General features: G+C 33.0%; 1 protein-coding gene and 1 long non-coding RNA gene across 3 annotated transcripts; one reads left to right on the top strand and one right to left on the bottom strand.

Moving 5' to 3' along the window:
- The first annotated feature begins 1,541 nt into the window (after positions 1-1,541).
- LOC107930056 (protein HOTHEAD) lies at positions 1,542-6,634 on the top strand. 2 transcript variants are annotated; one of them, XM_016861617.2, is made up of 6 exons: positions 1,542-1,714; positions 1,803-2,011; positions 4,457-4,796; positions 4,877-5,178; positions 5,253-6,129; positions 6,209-6,634. In XM_016861617.2, the coding sequence occupies exons 2-6, from the start codon at positions 1,927-1,929 to the stop codon at positions 6,249-6,251; spliced, it is 1,647 nt and encodes a 548-aa protein (XP_016717106.2). In that variant the 5' UTR covers positions 1,542-1,714; positions 1,803-1,926; the 3' UTR covers positions 6,252-6,634. The 2 variants fall into 2 exon arrangements, with proteins under 2 accessions (XP_016717106.2, XP_016717105.2); XM_016861616.2 differs by having other exon boundaries at positions 1,647-1,802; positions 1,910-2,011.
- LOC107930057 (uncharacterized) lies at positions 4,347-8,198 on the bottom strand. Its single transcript, XR_001692941.2, has 4 exons — positions 6,996-8,198; positions 6,753-6,843; positions 6,503-6,671; positions 4,347-5,782 (listed from the first exon to the last, which is right to left on the bottom strand). It is a non-coding gene; the product is annotated as an uncharacterized lncRNA (long non-coding RNA).
- Between the last annotated feature and the right edge of the window lie 13,137 nt (positions 8,199-21,335).

Here is a 21,335-nt window from a genome sequence, read left to right as displayed (position 1 = left end):
TGACAGGCAACCTCTGATTTTTGCTTTACTCGGTAGCGTCGCCCCGCACATCTCCCGATATAATGTTGCCAAGACGGCAGACCCCCAACTCAATTCACTAGCTGCTCTAAAATCAACGAGTTTCAGCAGCCATCTTAGATGTACGCGGCTCTGTGACAAGTCCGGCATCAGATAACCTCCAATTGTTTGAAGAATGTATGCCCGAGCATATCGGGTTCTTTCTACTTCGGTTGAATAATCATTCAGATCTGGGAATGTGCCTCGTAACTAGCCCATCTCAATCCGACCTCCGTTAATTTTCTCCTGAATAGCGCCTAAAAGCTCGTAGCACACCGCTCCACAATCGCCAGATTGAACAGACCCGATGACTGGGTACCCGTCCACCGGCAATCCCAATTGCAAACTGACATCTTCCAAAGTGATAGTGCACTCTCCGCATGGAAGATAGAAAGTGTGTGTCTCGGGTCTCCACCTCTCGATCAACGCACTGATAAGTTTCGAGTCCAACTTGCATCCCCGGCCTACCGTCGCCACGTGCCAAAAACTCGCTTCCCGCAAGTAGTTCTCTACCAACGGTGATGGAGGAGCATGCATATTCCGGATATAGCATTCCAATATCCGATCTACAGACTTTTATAACAAATAATAAATTAATAATTATCTAAAAATGCATAAATAAAAAAATCTTAAATAATATTTAAAAATTAAATTTAACACTTATCATTTTCATTTGTTCGACGGATATGTGCTGATTATCAAGACGAGTCAATTCTCCGGCCATTGATTTAATAATAAAGACAAATTTTTACGATTTAAAAAAATTTAAAAAAATAATTTTTTTTTAAAATTATTTAAAAATAGGGATTTAAAAGAAATTTAAGAGGAAATTGAGAGAAAATTGAGATTAAATATGGATTTGAGAGAAATTTGGAAGGAATCTGAGAGCAAATTGAGAGGAAATTTGAGAGAGGATTAGTTTGTGAAAAAAAAATAAAGGGTGAGGGGTATTTATAGATTTTTTTTTGACCGTTGGGGGGCAACGGTAAAAAAAATGACCGTTGCACTGTTCATGCGCTGGGAAATCGCTTCCCTAGTGGCGCTCTACGTGGCAACAAATCGCGTCCACGTCAGCGCGCTTTGCTGATGTGGCAACAAATCGCGCTTACATGGACGCGATTTGTGTCCACATCAGTAAAGCGCGCTGACGTGGACACGATTTGCTGACACGTCCCCTGACTTCGTGTTGACGTGAATGCGATTTGGGGGAAAAAGGGTCATTCCGGTAAATAATAAAATATCGGGCCCATTTCGATAAATTTTAAAAAAAATTAGGCTTTTAATGGTAAATTACCCGAAATTTGGACCATTATGTGGCATCACATTAATTAAATATACAACTTAAGATATTATTTTACCATATTGCACCTCATCTCTCCCAGGAGACTTATAATTTAAAAACATAAAAAAATGGTAATTTAAAAAGAGCAGAAGAAGAAAGCAAGTAATAGCGCTAATACAAGTAAACAAGGAAAAAGTGTGGAATTAGTTTTCTAAACTTAACTACTTTTTGTGGGGCTAAAACCTCTGGAACATGGAGATATGAAGGTGTAAGCTAATATTAGGTGCATTAAACCAGGCTCAACTGCCCCCTCTGCCTCCACTTGTCGGTTTGTTTGCAATGTCAATCAGCATTATATATTAGTAAAAAATGCAGGTAGGCAAGGCCACAGTATTTATTTACATTTGAAGGAGAATCCCTACCTACACTTGAGTTTCATTTCCTAGCCTTCTCTTTTTCTCAGGTATATATATAAACAGATGACAAAACCAGGTTTGGGTTTTGTTGGTATACATGGAGCGCTACCCTCATCAGTTCATATATGATAAAGTGTTGCCTTGCCTATTGCAGTTTGTGGTATAGGGACAATGAATCTTGGGTGGTGGTGGAGGCTTTTTGCAGGTGCCTTAGCTGGATTTCTCTTCTTTCATGGCTTTGCTGCCACTGAAACAGGTGTTGCTTCAAATTTTCATATATTTCTTTTGCTTTATATAGATAATAGACATATATATTGTAATAACCATATTAGAAGGGTGTTTTTTTTTTTTTAGTTTGGTCGATCCATAAACACAAGTTAAGAAGAATCGAAATACTGTTTGAAGAAAAAATTAAAATCTTTTGTTAATGAATGCTCTAAAGAATAAAGATTTATATTTTCCTCTCATGGATGTCTATCGCAATTCATTTAACATTCATTATATCCATAATCATAATCAACATGATATAGGATGAATTCTTACTTTTAGGACTAATATCATACAATGTAATGCATTTTTAATGCATAAACATACGCCAACTTAAGTATCAACCAGTACAGTTAATACAAAGGAAGCAGATATATATATATATATTTAGAAATTTCATCAGATAACTTTGTTTCTTAAATATATCATATATATTTGTATGCAGTACTTATTTTCATCAATTTTCTATGTATTTTCATATATCAGCTTGATTAAGGTACAAGTCAACATTTTCTTTTACATTTATAATTTCATCCGTCCTAAGTTGTGAATGTAGTTCACGTATATTAATTTGAATATTTTATTCTTATACTTCTTGAATTTTAAAATTTTAATTGTGACCCCAAACAATAACAGTTAAATTTTATATTATTTTTAAACTCTTATGCATGTGATAAACATATTTTCATATGTGCAATGTCAATCAAAGATTGAATCTTAATATGCCTCAGAACAATTCATTTTATTGTTTTTGCATAATGTTCACAAAAAATCACATCATTTTAATTAATGAATTCAACAACTATAGCTTGAGTTAAGGTTGAAATTTCAAAATAAGAAAAAAAAAAACCCTAAGATACTTATCTATTTGGTCTAATTAATTAATTGTTACTATTTGATCAAAAGTTTAAAAATATGAAAAAGTAAGAAAATTAAATTTGACTAAATTAAAGTACAAAGGCTAGTAACAAAATTAGACTTTTAGAGTGTAAACTTCAACAATTAGTCCTTTTTTCCCTAAGTATTTATTAGGTAAAATTATTTTTTTGGCCCTTCAAGTTTACAAAAAAGTCATTTTAGCTTTCCATTTAATTATTCATCTCTTTTAGTCATTAAACTTGTATTTTTTGTCAAATCACTCCAAAATGAATAGAAAATGTTAACTTTATTGACATGGTATGTCACATTAGCAATTAATTATTTTTTTTAAAATTAAAAATTATAAAAAAATAATTTCGATAATTTTTAATTTTTAATTTTTAAAATATTTTTATACTTTTTCAAAAAATTTAAAAACTTAATTAATTGTTTAAATTGCATATACGTAGGTATACCACATCAATAAAGTTAATAAATATTAATTTTTTTATTTATTATGGAGTGCTTTGATAAAAAATAAAAAATAAAAAATAAAAAAAAGGACAAATAATTTTTATTTATTTATAAAATGTGAGTGCCATAGCGATTATGCCTAGAGGTATTTGTCATGGACCCCTTTCATTTATTGGGAAATTAATGCCGCCCATATGGTTGTGCGACTAAAGTATCCGCTTTGTAGGAGGATTTATTACACTTCTATGGATCTATAATTAGGGGTGTGCATAATTCGGGTAAAATCGAAAAAATTCGGTTAATTGACCGAATTCGGTTAATCGGTCGGTTAACCGAATTTTTTCGGTCGGGGATCGGTTAATTTTTTTATGATTTTTCGGTTAACGGTTAATTCGGTTCGAAACCGGTCGGTTAACTGAAAAAATTAATAAATAAAATTATCCAACCCAGCCCAAACTCAATTACCCAACTCAATTACCCAACCCAATAAAACTAAAACTAAAGTTTACCCAATTACCCAATCCAATAAAACTAAAACTAAAAGACAACCCAATTTACTAAAGTCTAAAACCCAATTTACTTTAATAATTTATAAATTTTTTAAATTTTAAAAATAAAAAAAATAAAAAAATTCGGGTAATTCGGGTATTTTTCGGTAATTCGGTTAATTCGGGTAATTCGGGTAATTTTTAACCAAAAATAAAAAATACATAATTTTCGGTTAATTCGGTTAACCGACCTTATTAACCGAAAAAAATTCAGTTCGGTTAATTTTTTTTTAAAAAAATCGGTTCGGTTAACGGTTAAAATTTTTGGAAAGTCGGTTAATTCGATTATAATAATTTTGGGTCGGTTAACCGAATGAACACCCCTATCTATAATGCATGCGTGAACCTTCGATAAAGAGGCTTATCACGATTTCCGAACAGAAGATCTTCTAGGGAATGAATCCATGAAACATATATTTCAAATAAATCCAAGAAATCAGATGATAAAAAAATTTTTGTTTTTAATGCTTATATTTTTATTTGAATTATTTTACTACCATACCATCATTTTCATGCACAATAAACTGTAATGAATGTCGTCTCTATCCGTATAGCTCCGAACTACTCGTTCATGTACGATGCAACATCAGCTTCAACATTATCATATTACGACTACATCATTGTCGGTGGTGGCACCGCCGGATGTCCATTAGCTGCCACATTATCTCAAAACGCCACCGTCTTGCTCCTTGAACGTGGTGGCTCCCCTTATGGTAACCCCAACATAACTAAAATGGCAAGCTTTGGTGCTGCCCTCTCTGACCTTTCCCGGTCATCCCCATCACAGCGGTTCATCTCCGAAGATGGCGTAATTAATGCACGTGCACGGGTGTTGGGTGGCGGAAGTTGTATCAATGCAGGATTTTACACACGCGCCAGCGATGAATATATCAAGTAGTCCACTTGCACCATAAAGTTTTTTCCTACATCATCATTGACAATAAAAGGTTATATATTTATTGTTTAATTATCAGGCAAGCGGGTTGGGATGGACGATTAGTGAATGAATCGTATCAATGGATGGAAAAATCAGTGGCATTTGAGCCATCACTGGGGCAATGGCAGTCAGCTGTAAGGAACGGTCTGCTGGAAGCTGGGGTGATGCCATCCAATGGGTTTACTTATGACCATATTTATGGGACCAAAGTGGGTGGAACAATCTTCGATCAACAAGGGAATAGACACACGGCAGCTGATTTATTGGAGTATGCTAACCCCAGTGGGCTCACCGTCTTTTTGCATGCTTCTGTGCACAAAATCTTGTTTGCAATTAAAGGTACATCATGTACTAATAACTAGAGCAAATATGTCTGAACTTAAAAATGACCAAGTGTTTGGTTTCAATGGCAGGGAAACGAAGGCCGAAGGCTCATGGAGTGGTTTTCAGAGATGCAACAGGGGCCAAGCACAAAGCATATCTTAAACAAGGATCAAAAAATGAGATCATTATATCAGCGGGAGCATTGGGAAGCCCGCAGCTGTTGATGTTGAGTGGAGTGGGGCCTGCACAACATCTCAAGTCCCACGACATCACGGTGGTGCTTGACCAGCCCCTGGTTGGCCAAGGCATGTCCGATAACCCCATGAACGCCGTCTTCATCCCATCTCCTCTTCCAGTTGAGGTTTCGCTTATCCAAGTTGTTGGTATCACTCATTTTGGAAGCTATATTGAAGCCGCCAGTGGTGAAAACTTCGCAGGTGGTGCTTCTTCCTCTCCAGCTGTTGAATACATGAACAATCTTGACGAGACAACTTTTCGAGGTGGGTTTATCCTAGAAAAAGTTATGGGTCCGATTTCGACAGGCCATTTGGAGCTTCGGACCCGAAATCCAAACGATAACCCATCAGTTACCTTCAATTATTTCAAGGATCCACAAGACCTGCAAAGATGTGTCCAAGGAATTCAAACCATTGAGAAAATCATCGAATCAAAGGCTTTCTTTAGATTCAGATATGAGTTTTTGTCTTGGCCTATTCTTCTCAATATGACTGCAAATGCCCCATTGAATTTGTTGCCTAAACATTACAATCCTTCAATGCCATTGGAAGTGTTTTGCAAGGACACTGTGATGACTATATGGCACTATCATGGAGGTTGCCAAGTTGGTAAAGTTGTTGATCTTGACTATAAGGTTCTTGGTGTGGATGCTTTAAGGGTTATCGATGGATCCACGTTCAACGACTCACCTGGGACTAATCCTCAGGCCACTGTAATGATGCTTGGAAGGTAACTAATTTAGCATATTCATTGAAGTTGATAACTATTTGTTTAATTGACATTTTCTATTTTGATGTGATGCATGCAGGTACATGGGTGTGAAGATATTGAGTGAGAGACTAGCCAATTAAGAATCCAAGTCACTGAAGTTGGTTTAATTTTCCTTGTTTTGGTTAAGAAATGACTAGCAAATTTGAAGTTTAAATCATATGTGAAAAGCTGCAGTTATGAATGCTTGACATTGGAAATCTTATAGTATATATATACTTGTTCTGCAATTCTGTTTACACTACTACTGCTGCTAATACTATAGCTTTACATCAGTTTAGTTTTTAGCGCAAAAGATAATAAGGGAAAGGATTGTAATAGTTGAGATTCAAACCTTGTACTCGTTTGAAAGTTCAGCTTAATTAGTTAGAAAATTAAGCTCAGTGATTAGGAAAAATTCCCAGGTCCAAAGCAGCTGCAACATTGCTTATGACTACTATTCTAAATATCTGAACTGTTTTGTTGATCCCTTTGTCATGCTTTGACTACTTCTGTGGTTTTACCTGCGATTTTAATGTCAAAACATTAAATAAATAAATAAATTAGGGATCCCAGATGGCAAAGAATATTTAGTCACTACCAACCTGTTATAGATGCATACATATATAAACGTTTCTGCTATCTTTTAACTTGTAAAATAGAGGAGAGGAGGGGAGATTTTTCACAACATCAAGCCTGTGGAAGTGGAAAACAAAGGGAAATCGCAAATAATTTGACAATCTGCTGGGAAATTTTCTCATTGGATGAAAAGATTACAATCAAAAGCCAGGGGAAAAACATATCTTTAAGCAGGTTTAAAACAAAAAAGAATATTATAAAGGATATACCCCTAGGTCCATATTTGGCTGCTACATACTAATCTGAAAAGCTAAGCATCTCGCCTTGACTCTTTCTTCCTTTTATTTCTTTTCCTTCCTCCCTTCACCTTCTAGAGATGGATATGGACACAATGAAAAGAGAAATATTAGAAACAATCATAGGTCTAAATCAATCAAGCTAAGTATAGAATCTGTCAAATATTTGGAAGTCTTTTTAAGAAAAAAGGAGCCTTTGCTTTGCACGGAAATGCGTAGAAAGCAGGCACCAAAGGATATCCTCCGCATATGCCATGCCTTAAACAACTTCTCCCACTGGTACAAGACCCTATAAATCTCCGGCTGCACCCTTTTGCTTAAATCACAACTGCAGTTTACACCCTTTTTCTTTTGTGCCACAAGAAAATGAAAATTATCAGCTAAGTGAACTAGTTGTAGCCTTGTAGGGCTTCTCTCCTTTGGCAGGTTAATGGTCGTGGATGATAAATCTGGATCTAGTTCAACGAGAACCCGCCAAAGGAGAGTTGCCCTTTAACTGATTCTACTTAATTAATTATCTCCCAAAGCCCTATGTTTGTAGCTCATTTCAAAGAGGTATGATGACATATTTTCGTTTTCAATGGCTATCTAGTATCCATTAATGTCTGCAGGAGTAAAAATTTGCAGTATAAGGCGTACGAAAAACAGCTGACTCAATTTGTGCATCTTAATTGTAAGGCGTACGAAAAACCATAATACATAGATTTATATATAGTTCCCAAATTGTTGCATGTGTAACATGATGTACTAGTACCAAGCAACCATAAATAATAGGTTAAATGCTTACGGTCCAGCACATTCATATTTAGTTGCAAATAAAGGATATGACAGGCTTGGCTCCATGGAAGTACTGATCTGCTTTGGTCCCCATTGATGCTATATACTGTGAAGGTAGCTCGGACGAATAATAGTTACAAGTGAAAAGGGCTTGATTATCTGATATAGTTGCATATGAGATAGGGAAAATCTTTTCTGTAATGCTATGACTATAAATGAATGAATCCTCTGAAACATATGAAGGGGTTAATAATATTTATGACTACCAATATACATTAACATAATTATATGAAATTAAAACATTATATCATTTGTATCCCTTTTCAATAATTTAATATTATTTTAACATTTTTATCCTTAATTTCAGAATCACATGGCAATCCTTTCTCTATATATACTGCTTGGATTTTACTGTGATGAGTCATTAAACAACACTACGCTTGTAACCAAAAACGACAAAGACAACACTATGCCCCTTCATTCCGTATGACTTGGGAGACACCATCCCTTGAGAACTGTGAAGTTTTAGGATTTTGTTGACGAGTGTCTCAAGGATACTGTTTAACGTACCAGTTTATGGTAATATTTTTAATTTTCAAAGAAAAAAATGAGTAAAATGCTTATAAAACAATGTGGACGAGAATCGAATTTGAAGGGAAAAAAAGAAGCTATAGGAGAAGAGGATGGTTTTATAGTTTAAAAGGTCATCCAAAATACCTGGAATTTTGTCATTCAATTTTTACAACACTCTCATTTTAGTCACTTATCTGTTAAATTTTGAACGATATTAGACTGTACATGCCAGATCAAGTTTACACTTTCATTTTGTTTACTCAACTTTTAAGTCACTTTCATTTTGGTCACTCAGTTTCTTTTTCTTTTTCCAATATTGAAATTTCAATTTTTATAACATCAAAATCAATTAAATAAATTGTTCAAAAAATTTATCCCTTGATAATGTCAACCAATTTGTTACTATAATATTGAAATTAAATAAATTGATTAATTTAATCTCCTTTTTAAATTTTATTTTATGTTTTCCAAATCAAAATCAATTCAAATAACTCATCTTTAATATTTTTCTATGAAACCCAAATTTCTTTTGATTATATGATCTTAAATTTTCCGTGCTAAACTAAGAGAAAAGAAAATTCCTTGCAATTAATTAATTTTATTTTCCATGCCAAACAAGACTTAGAATTTTTTTTTCATCACTTTTTTACCCAAACGAAGAAAAAAATAATTAATTTAATTATTAAATATGAAGTATTTTTCATAGATAATTATTAAATATGAGTTATTTGAGTTGATTTCATTAAGAATAATTTCGAAATATAAAATAAAATTTTAAAATTTAGAAGGAGATTAAATTACTTAATTTCAATAATATAGTAACAAATTGATTGATATTATCAATAGATAAATTATTTTAATAAATTAGTTAATTAATTTTAATGTTTTGAAATTTAAAACTTCAATACTGAAAAAAAAACTAGGTGATAAAATGAAAGTGTAAACATGATGAGGTGTGTATAATTTAATTGCCGTTAGAGATTTAACAATTGAGTTACTGAAATGAAAGCGCCTTAAAAGTTAAATGAAAAAATTACAAGTATTTTATTTTAAGTAATCAAAATAAAAATACTCTAAAAGTTGGGTGACCAACTAGGTAATTTAGCCTATTTTAAGTTCGTTTCAATATAATGTGCGGGGCTTATATTTTAATATAACAAATTAATTTAATAATTTACATACAAATATTAATAAAAAATAATTTAAAGAAAATTTTAAGGTTAAATTCAAAATTCAAAAAATATAAATTAATAATGAAAAAAATAAAAATATGAGTCAAATGTAACTGTAGGATTATAATAAATAATAAAATAATAAAAGAAAATAAAATTTTAAATCATTCACTATCTTAATTTTTCCATTTAGATTTTTTTCTAAACTGATTTAGCGTTAAAGTTAAGTCATTGTTGTTAAACCATAACATACTTTATTTAACATTTTTTAAATATAAAATATAAATAAAAATAATCGTAATTATATTATATCATATTAAATTTATTTGAAAAAATGAATAAATATAATAAAATAAAACATAATATAACAATTATTCTATATTTTAATTTTTTATGCATTTTCCAAATTATTTAAAATGTGAATATTATAATATTTCGCAACAAAATTTTATTAATTATTTGAGTATAATAAATTTAAAAATATATGATTATTAAATTAAATTAATGTTGTTTTTATACAATTGTATGCTAATTTTTAATAAAAATATATAATTTCAATTAGGTATTATGAAGATTATAATATTTATATACAAATTGCATGTTAATATTTTTCACTTGTATGGAGAGCATCGGCGGGATATGAGGGATAGGTGGGGGCATTCTTTCCTAACTTTTTAGAAATTTATTTAAAATTAATTTTATTATATTAAATTTCCTAAAAGTTTAAATTCTACCCTAAATCTAAAAAAAAACCACCAACCCCTTTTAAAGTTTAAAAATTATATTTTAGTTTTGGTTTTTTTTTTCAGATAGTTTAAGATTATATTAATTTCTGGATTTATTACTTATTAGAAATTGGAAGGACAATGCTATTATGAATGTTAATATGTTAAACTTTAATTTTATTCATATTTCAAATCATAAATATATATATACTTTAATTGTTGAATAATTATACATGAAAACTAATAGTAAAAATATGTAGTCGACAATTCTAATATAAATTTATCCCCTAAGTCATATTTTTGGATCCACTATTAAATTAAAGCAGTTGTTAAAACTTTTATCCGATACCAATTTAATATGAGTTTAGATTGTGTTACCTATCATTTATTACAAATTCATTTATAAATTTATAATTGCCTTGATCTCACCTAATTTTTAGTATTAAAAATAGCGATGTGTTAATCATTGAGAGTGTCCACTTTTATTTTAGATATGTCACCTAAGAGATTACTTTTTCTAAATTGCTTTAATACTTTACCATAATATGATTTGAAGTTCACACTTAACTAACTATTTTTAATTATTAACCTACTTAAATAGAGAAAAAAAATATTGTTGACATTTAAATAAATTAATTAAAATTTTATATTTAAATTTATTAACTTTGAAGTAGATTAATATTATGGGAACTCTATTTTTAAAAGTATTGGATATTTTTCTGAATATTCATTCCATTATAGGTTTTTATCATAGTTGCTCTTTTTGATACAATGCTTAGAATTATTCATAACCCTCTCAACCCTTAAATGGGAGGATAATGCGATTTAGCACACTCGAATCTACGTCCTCCTGCAATAACAATAATATCGATACCAGTCAAACTAAGACTCAATCTACAATATAATAGATATTTACATCGTTCACTTTTAATAATAGATAGATATATAGATGATATTAATAAAATATATTTAAAATTTTATGCTACATAACATTTACACACTTCGCCTTTTATCTTTTTCAAAATTAAAAAAAAAATTGTAAATTTTTTATTGAGCTAATGCACAATTAACCCGTAATATCAAATTTAGTTAGAATAATTATATATTATAGATATAAATAAAATAATATATAAATTAGAAAAATTATTTGGTACATACTAGTGGAGTTTTTAGACTTCACAACTAGGGTTAGGGGATCGACAAATATCTTATAGATGTATGGTAAAATATTAAAAAATATATTTTATAAAAAGACACATGCCAAAATTTTAAGGCAGAGTGTTTTTTTCATTTCACGATAAACTTTAAAAAATTGACATGTCCATTTTTTTTAAAATATCTATTTTTTAATATTTTACTATATCAATCCTTTAACCCTACTTGCAGAGTCTAAAAACTCCACTAATAATATATCAAATATTTTCTTAAAAATATTCTAAATACATATTAGCAAAACTTTAAATTTTAAAACTGGCTTAATAGAGTTAAATTAGAATGGGAAAAACAAAATTGTTTCAACAATATTTTCTTTACATTCAAACTCCACATCTTAATTAAAAAACATTGAACTCTTTACGAATGAACTCAAAATGGTGATGGAAGCTTATTACCGGAGACTTGGGGCAAAGAGCGGCCTTCGCATTTATGGTATTGGGGCCTAGACGAGTTGAGAATTGTAAGCGCACGAAGGAACAAGGCAAATTAGGAGTTCAATTCCGTCTCATCGCTACATAAATTAAAATTTACGTATTACTTAATACAATAAATCAAATTAATATGTAATTTTAATACTTGTAAACTTTGGGGGCGCACTTTGATAGATTGAAGGGTACTGTTTGTATCATCATCATTTCTTTAAAACACCCAGTATTATATTTAATGTCAAAGGGAATTTAGTCGCATGCATTCACTTGAGGTCGAGTCTTTTCCATGGCCTGTCGAAGAGTTTGTAAATTTATTTCAAGAGTTAACAAATTAATTTTTAATTCAACATATTAAATATTTAAAATTTATTTTCTATTTAATTATATATTAATTTTGAGATACTTGTATTAATTTATTTTTAGTTGAAATAAATATTATTTAAAAAATAAATAGATTAGGTGACACATTTTTCTAATAATAAACTAACTTATATTAATAATAAATATTGCTGAAAATATTTAAACTAACAATTTGTATTTTATTTCCTTTAAAGTATTTAGTGAACAAAATTTGTTAATTATGTAAGTACATCAAGATTTCAATAAGCATCTCTTATTGGAATCAAACCCTTCTTACTTTGCGAGGGAGCGGTGAAAATGGGGATATATGCTTTGGGATAATTTGTTGGTGCTTTTGGAATAGAAGGAACAAGAAGATTTTTGGCAATGATTTTTTTGAGACTAAGGATGTATGGGAGAGAAGTTTGAGGGTTGCTGATGGTTTCTTCATCGACAATCTGGGCAAAGGTGGAGCGGGGACTATTTCAAAGATTCATAAGGGAGAATGAGTTTGTGGTTTTCATAGACATATCCAGTTGGTCATGAGTTAGGAATGGATTATCTCTTGCATGGCAGCTTAATATAGGAAGCATTGAAATTGAAAGCGATTCTGAGATTGCTATTAAACTCATAGATAATGATAATACTATCAATATTACTCTTTCCACTATTGTTAATGATTGCAAGTCTCTATTGCTTAAGTTCATCACGATCTCACTCAAGCACATATTTAAGAAGGGTAATCGCTGTACGGATAGGTTAGCTTGATTGGGGAGCTACTTTCAACACGATTATTCTATCACCCTTTGTAGTAAGAATCTTTTGTGTATTTGTAGGGAACCCTTGTTTGTATTGAGGCACTGTTAAAATCTGATGCCTATAATCGTGTTATGTATTGAAATTTTTTATTAATGATATTTGTTAATGCCTAAAAAGGCTGATACAACTGATGATGCTAAACATAGTGTGACTAGTAATGAATTTGGTGCAGCTGATACAATTGATGCTGAGGTTATCAAAACTAAATCCATAGTAAATGTGTATAAGAGGTGTAATTTTGTCTTTGTTTAACCAACAAGTTTTGATGAAGCTGCAAAGGTACCTAAATGGATTGATTAAATGCTAAAAATACATATTTTATGTAATTTAATTGGTCCATTTATGAGAATGAACCACTGATTTTTCCATGTTTATATTGAATTTTATACAGGGGTGCAGTTTGGGGCTAAATAGAAGAAAAAGGAAACAATTGGGCTAGATTGAATAAAGAAGCAAAGAAGGCGGGCCAAAACAGAATTTTTCCAAGATGTAATTTGCTAAAATTTTATTTTGACTTAGTGGGAGATTATGTAGGGATTTTGATATCATGGGCACATTTTGTTTCTTTGATTTTCTATGGCTAGTGGCCTTTAATTTTGCAAATTTGTTCAAAGCCACTAGTATAAATAAGGGGCTACTATGTTCATTTAGTCATTAACTAGAGCCACTTCAAGCCAATCCAACAGTGGCTCAAATCAGACAGCATGCTGATGAAAGGACCAAGAGGCACAAGGCCATGTCTTGCATCCAGAACTCAGTGTCAGATGTGATCTTTACAAGGATCATGACCTGTGAAACACCAAAGTAAGCCTGGGACAAATTAAAAGAGGAGTTTCAAAGGACAGAGAGGACAAGGCAACAACAGTTGTTAAACTTGAAAAGGGACTTCAAGAATCTGAAAATGAAGGAAGAAGAAACTGTCAAACAGTACTCAGACAGGATTATGGCTATGGTAAACAGCATAAGGCTCCTTGGTAAGCAGTTCAATGAAGCAAGGATAGTGGAGAAGGTCATTTCAACCTTACCAGAGAGGTATGAGGCAAAAATTTCATCTCTTGAAGATTCAAGGGACCTGACCAGCATCTTACTGACAGAGTTGATCAATGCTCTCTATGCACAAGAGCAGAGAAGAGCTAGCAAACTGGAGGAGCATCAAGAAGGTACCTTTCAAGCAAAAACCAATTCTGCCTCGACTAATACTACCTACAAAGGCAAGAAGGCTTGGAAAGACAAGCTAAAGTTTGATTCTGGAAAAAGAAGGGACCAACCCTGTAGACATTGCAAAAGACCTGGTTATCTAGAAGTAGATTGTTGGTTTAGACCAGATGTGCAATGCCAATATTGCCAAAAGGTGGGGCATGCTGAAAAGGTCTGCAAAAACAAAGGCAAACCAAGACAGAACCAACCCCAATAGCCAAAGGCTGAGGCTCGAGTAGCAAAAGAAGATAGTGACCATGATGAGCAAGTTTTTGCTGTGTCATGCTTAACTCCTCAAGAGAAGCTTACGAATGGCTGGCTCTTGAATAGTGGCTGCACAAACCATATGACACCAGATGCTGCCATTTTTAAGTCCTTAGAAAAAAGCTGTAGAACCAAAGTTAAGATTGGTAATGGTCATTTTATAAAGGCAGAAGGTAAATGAGATGTGTTGATATGCACTCCTATAGGTAACAAGCTCATCTCGAATGTGTTGTTGGTACCTGAAATTGATAGAAACCTGCTTAGCATAGCTAAGCTGCTAGAGAAAGGGTATTCTGTAGTGTTCAAAGGCAAGGAGTGCCAAATCAGTGATCCAAGTGGATCCAAGTTCATGGCAGTCACTATGGCTGGTAAGAGCTTTGTTGTTAATTAGACAAATGGCTTAGACACTGCCTATACAGCCACATTAGATGAATCTAAGCTTTGGCATCAAAGACTTGGTCATGTCAACTACAGATCAATGGATCAACTATCTAGAGATGATTTGGCTAAAAAATTCATTGGCTCAGTTCAAAAACAGGAGGTTTGTGAGGTATGCCAGCTAGGAAAGAAAGCTAGGCTCTCATTTCCTTCAAATCAGGCCTGAAGAGCCTCAGAAAAGCTGCAACTCGTGCACACTGATGTGTGTAGCCCTATGAAGACAGAATCACTTAATGAAAGTAGGTACTTCATTTTGTTTATTGACGATTTCTCAAGATTTTACTGGATTTACTTTTTGAAGCAAAAATTAGAGGTTGCCTCTATGTTTTGGAAGTTTAAGGCTGCTACTGAGACTGAAACAATTGCAAATTAAAGACCCTAAGGTCAGATAATGGGACTGAGTACACCTCAGTTCACGTCCAAGTCTTTTGTGATGAAAAATGCATTAAACATAAGCTCACAAACATCTATACTCCTCAATAGAATGGTGTGAGTGAGAGAAAGAACATGAGCTTGATGGATATGGCTAGGTGCTTGATGATTGAGAAGAATTTTTCCATGACCTTGTGGGCTGAGGCAATCAACACTGCTACTTACATTCAAAACAGGCTTCCAACCAAGGCTTTGGCTCAGAAAATACCATTTGAGGCCTGGTTTGGTTTCAAGCCATCACTAGCTCACCTAAAGGTCTTTGGTTGCATCTGCAATGCACATGTGCCTGCTGTTAAGAGGGACAAGCTGGCTAAAAGAGCTCGACTTGGTATTTTGGTAGGCTATAGCACAGTTAAAAAGGGTTATAGGATCTTGGATCCTTCAACAAGCAAAGTATCAGTAAGCAGAGATGTGGTGTTTGATGAGAAATCATACTGGAATTGGGAAAAGAATGAGCCACAGATAGTTTTTGAAGACTTTGTAACAGACCAAATTGAGTCAGATCAAAATGGTCCTGAAATGGACATTGATGATGAACCAATCAGGGGCACTAGACCCTTGGTTGAAATTTATGAAAGAGCTCAAGTAGCCATAGCAAAACCAAACTGCTTTGAAGAGGTTGAAGCTCAACAAGGGTGGAAGCAAGCAATGGCTAATGAAATCAGCATTATTGAGAATAATCAGACATGAGAACTGGTTGAAAGACCAGCCAAAAGGAAGATAATTGGGGTGAAATGGGTTTATCGAGCCAAGCACAATGCTGATGGGAGCTTGAATAAGCTAAAAGCAAGGTTGGTTGTTAAGGGGTTTAGCCAGAAGTATGGTTTGGATTACCTGGAGACCTTTGCACCAGTGGCCAGGCTAGACACTATCAGACTGCTGATTGCCTTAGCAACACAAATGTAGTGGAATATTCACCAACTCGATGTGAAGTCAGCCTTCCTCAATGGATTTCTTGAGGAAGAAATCTATATTGAACAACCACAGGGCTTTGAAGTAGCTGGTAAAGAACATATGGTCTACAAACTGAAGAAAGCCTTGTATGGTTTGAAACAGGCTCCAAAGGCTTTGTATAGCAGGATCGATAGCTACCTGGTCAGTTTAGGATTTGAAAGAAGCAAGAGCGAACCAACTTTGTATGTCAAGAAGGAAGGGGCACAAACTCAGCTTATTGTATCCCTGTATATGGATGACTTGCTTATGACAAGAAGAGACCTAATAATACTGACAGATTTCAAAATCAAAATGCAGCAGATGTTTGAGATGTCTGATCTAAGAAGGATGAGTTATTTTCTTGGCATGGAAGTGACACAAACACACCATGGGATATTCCTAAGTCAGAAAGCCTTTGCTTCTAAAATTCTAACCAAGTTCTCAATGCAAAACAGTAAAGCAACAAATACTCCAGTAGCTGTTGGAGAAAAGCTATCAAGCCATGGTGATTTTGAAAGGGTTTGTGAAACAACCTATAGAAGTTTAGTTGGTTGTTTGCTGTATTTAACAACCAGTAGACCTGACATTATGTTTGCTGTAAGTTTGCTCTCAAGGTTCTTGCATTGCAGCAATGAGAAGCACCTTCAAGCTGGAAAAAGAGTGCCCAGGTATGTCAAAGGTACATTGAGCTATGGGTTGATGTACAGCAAAGCTAAAAACCTGAAGTTAGTTGGCTATACTAACAGTGACTGGGCTGGTTCGATTGATGACATGAAAAGCACATCAGGGTATGCTTTCAATCTTGGTTCAGCCATGTTTAGTTAGAGCTCGAAGAAGCAAACACTGGTGGCTCAATCTACTGTTGAAGCTGAATATGTTACATCAGCAAGTGCTGTCAACCAAGCCATTTGGCTAAGAAAAATTATGGCTGACTTGAATGTGCATCAAAGGGAAGGAAAAAAGATCTTTTGTGACAATCAATCTGCTGTTGCAATTGCAAAGAATCCGGTGTTCCATGGAAGAACAAAACATTTCAGTATTAAAGTCCATGTTGTTAGAGAAATGGAGCAAGCTCAGGAAGTGAAACTAGTTCATTGCAATTCAAAGGATCAACTTGCTGACATTTTTACCAAGGCCCTTAGTGTAACAAAGTTTGAGCACTTAAGGAATAAATTAGGAGTTTGCAACATGCCAACCAAGGAGGAGTGTTGAAGGTTGGTCAGCATGTAGCAAAGAAGCAGACAACAAGTTGATGTAATATATTTTAGTTCATTTTAAACTATGTTAGGTTAGTGATTAATGTAATATATTAATGAATGAGCTGTTAACTCAGCTTTGTTTAAGTGTGCAAGCTTGTTTTTACAAGTTTCAATGTATTAGTGGTAGTAGGTAGCAATTAGATGACCATATGCTGATTTTGATAAGCAATTTGCTTGGTTTATGTATTGGCATTATGCCATTGTTCAAAGTTGAATAAAATCAGTTTGTTTTCTTCCACATACTCTCCATTTTCTTTATTTTGCTTCTTTCTTTTGTTTCAAATTTGATTGTTTCTTCTGCAAGTATCGAGCCTTGTTGCTCAAGCCATAAGCTGAACTTGTTTGTTCTTTATTTCTAACACCAACAAATGTTGACTTGCTTAATGTTTCTCTTTATGTTGATGATTTGTTGGTAATGAGAAGCAATGATGAAGCTTTCTCAGAATTCAAATTGAGTATGCAAAAAGAATTTGATATGTTGGATCTTGGCTTGATGAGTTATTTTCTTGGGATGGAAATTAATTGGTATCTTCATTTCACAAAAGTATGCCTTAGATGTTCTAAGAAAATTTAAGCTGAAATTTAAGCCTTCTCCATTATTCAGAAAAATCTTGTTTCTCTTCTCTCTTCTTCTCTTCCCCTCTTTGTAACAAAATCGACACCAACATACTTAAGAGATGTCTCGAAAACATGTTCTTTTGGTTGTTGTCCCAACCCTTTTGTCGACCTTCCCGACTCTAATTATGCTCTAACTTCAATTATTCTGAGCACTACGGCAGTATCACGGTGTGAATTTCGAGGTTTGCACTGCTAATTCTCTCTACCTCGATTTCCATTTCACTTATCATGAATCGCTTCCTTGGGTTGAGGAATAATTTGCTCGTTTCAACCAAGTGTACCCTCACTATTCCCAAACCGAACAAGCTGACCTAATTTGAGCTTAAGAATACTATCATATTTCCCTCTCCAACCATGTGTGCCTTGACTACATTGGTCGTAGTCTTTTCTCTTATTCTTAGCTTCAAACTCAATCACCAGGTTCTACTATTTCTTTAGAACCCCTATTTTTTGATATCTTCTACAAGTCAGTAAACCTGAATGATTCTCAGCTACTATATGGTGAGGGGGAAAAGTCAGAATTTCAACCTGATATTGGGAAATGGATCACGGCTTTCATGAATATCTCAGAAGCTAATTACTCCATGGTTCTCACTGCCAATCAATCTTCTGCTTTCAAGCTTCTGTCAAAGTGTAATCCCTTTCAATCTAATCAAAATCTACTCACGGTTTATGACTATCAAAATGAGGCTATTGAAGTGATGACTGAAAGCTCCAAAAAAGGAGGAGCAAATGTCATGTCTGCTGATTTCTCCTGGCCTAATCTACAAATTCAATCAGAAAATTTGAGAAAGAAGATAATGAATAAAAGTACAAGAGACGAGGACTTATTATTTTTTCGGGTTTTTTTACCTAAATATTACAAAAATAATAATAAAAAATAACCAAAATATTATATTTTTTATTTACGAAAATATTACAAAAAAATAAAAAAACAAAAAAAAGCCTGCGTGATGTGACAGGCCACTGATAGGTGGCACCAAAGGTGCCATTCCCATGGGCGGCACCGATGGTGCCATTCCCATGGGCGGCACCGATGGTGCCATTCCCATGGGCGGCACTGCCCATTTAATGGTCCCCATTCGATTGGTGGGTGAAGGGAAGAGAAGGAGAGGGAAAGAAGAAGAAAGAAAGAAAGAAAAAGAAAGAAAAGGAAAGGAGAGGAAAGAAAGGAAAAGAAGGAAAGAAAAGGAAAGGAGAAGAAGAAAAAAGAAAGAAAAAGAAGGAAAAAAAAAAGAAAAGGAGAAGAGAAGAGAAAACAAGGTAATTTTTTTATTAATTTAAATTTTTTTGTAGTATTTGTGTGTAAAAAATTTATGTACATTCACTACACCAAAACAGGCTTTAGCGGCGCTTTGAGAAGCGCCAGAAAAAACGCCGGTAAGACCAAGACCTTTAGCGGCGCTTTTGCCACAAACGCCGCTAAAGATCAAGACCTTTAGCGGCGCTTTTCCTACAAACTCCACTAAAGGTCATGACCTTTAGCGGCGCTTTTTCAGCAAACGCCGCTATAGACCACAACCTTTAGCGGCGTTTTTTCCACAAACGCTGCTAAAGAACAAACCTTTAGCGGCGCTTCTCGCAAAAACACCGCTAAAAATATAACCTTTAAAAAAATTATTTTAATCAAATAATATTTATTTTTATGATAAATATTATATTATGTTTTATTTTTTAATTTGAATACTTTTTAGGGATAAATAAAAAATATTATTTAAATTAAATTTTCTATGAAAATTTTAACGTTAAAACTAAATATAAAAATTAATGAATTTAATTTTAGAATTTAAAATAATAAATTAATAACACAATTAAAATACAAAAGTTAGAACTCAAGTTTTCATAAATATTAAAGTAAAAATAAAAATTTAGTATCAAAACTAAAATAAATAATACATATGAAAAATTAAAACACAGACAATAACGAAAAATTAAACACCACACATAAAATTTATCAAACTAGTTAAGAAATACATGGTGCAGCCACGCAGTATAAATACAATAGAATCATAGGATAATTTTCCATAAATATCTTTAGAGTACCAAGAACAATTTGTCACAAAATTATAAAACATGATAAAAAAAAAAAAAGAACAGGTAGCAGACAAGCTATTTGTTACTTTTTGTTTTGCTTCCAAGGCTTCCTCAGCTGCCTTCATCTTGGCAACAGAATCATCTTCATCATCCCTGCTTAAGAAAACAAAGAACCTATTGTTAAACAATTTAGAACTTGAAAAAGAAAAGAACCATGTTACTCGGACTTAGGTATGAGTGTTAGGTGCCAGTATAAAGACATGTCAGATATGGGTATGAAGGCATCTCTGAGATGAGTATGTTCAATTTTTTTTCCAAGTTTTCCCACATCCATGGGTTCCTGACACTGGTACTTAAATCATAAAGAGTTAGAATAAAAAGCATAACCATAATAATAAAGTACGAACCTAAAAGAGCAAGTACATTCAACAACATATTTTTCTTGAAATCCCATAGAAGCAAGATAGCAAATCATGTGGCAACTTTTATCATTATTATTATCTTTAAATTAATAATCTTTACAATTTATTATTATCTCTTTTACAATTATATAAGAACTTATTTACTATATAAATTAAAAAATACTAATTAATCTAAACTTTAAACCCTAACCTGACCCTGAATCTCTAAACCCTAAATCACTAATTCTTAACCCCAAACCCCAAACTCATAACCCCTAACCCCTAAACCTTATTTAATATATAAATTAAAAAACACTAATTAATCTAAATCCTAAACCCTAACCTAACCCCGAATCCCTAATCCCTAAACCCTAACACAACCCTAAATCCCTAACCCTTAAATATTATTTAATGTATAAATTAAAACACACTAATTAATCTAAATCATAACCTGACACCGAATCCATAAACACTAAATCCCTAACTGATCTTAACCTCTAACCCCTAACCCCTAACACATAAACCTTAAATCACAACCCTTAAATCAGAATTCCTAATCCCTAATCCCTAATTTTATAATCTATAAACCTTAAAATTGTAACTTTTAAACTGACCCTAAATCCTAAATTAACCATATATATACTCTAAACCATATATATTAAACCCTAAACTATAATGATAATTAAATT

This window comes from Gossypium hirsutum, chromosome D08 (genome assembly GCF_007990345.1).
Source record: "Gossypium hirsutum isolate 1008001.06 chromosome D08, Gossypium_hirsutum_v2.1, whole genome shotgun sequence".
Classification (NCBI taxonomy): Eukaryota; Viridiplantae; Streptophyta; class Magnoliopsida; order Malvales; family Malvaceae; genus Gossypium; species Gossypium hirsutum.
The sequence above is the reverse complement of the archived record's forward strand: the minus strand, read 5'-3'. Positions and strand labels throughout refer to the sequence as shown.

Coding starts and splice junctions, on each gene's coding strand:
- LOC107930056 (XM_016861617.2), top strand. CDS start 1,927: ATGAATCTTGGGTGGTGGTGGAGGCTTTTTGCAGGTGCCTTAGCTGGA. Junction 4,797..4,876: donor GCCAGCGATGAATATATCAA/GTAGTCCACTTG, acceptor TTTAATTATCAG/GCAAGCGGGTTGGGATGGAC. Junction 6,130..6,208: donor ACTGTAATGATGCTTGGAAG/GTAACTAATTTA, acceptor TGATGCATGCAG/GTACATGGGTGTGAAGATAT.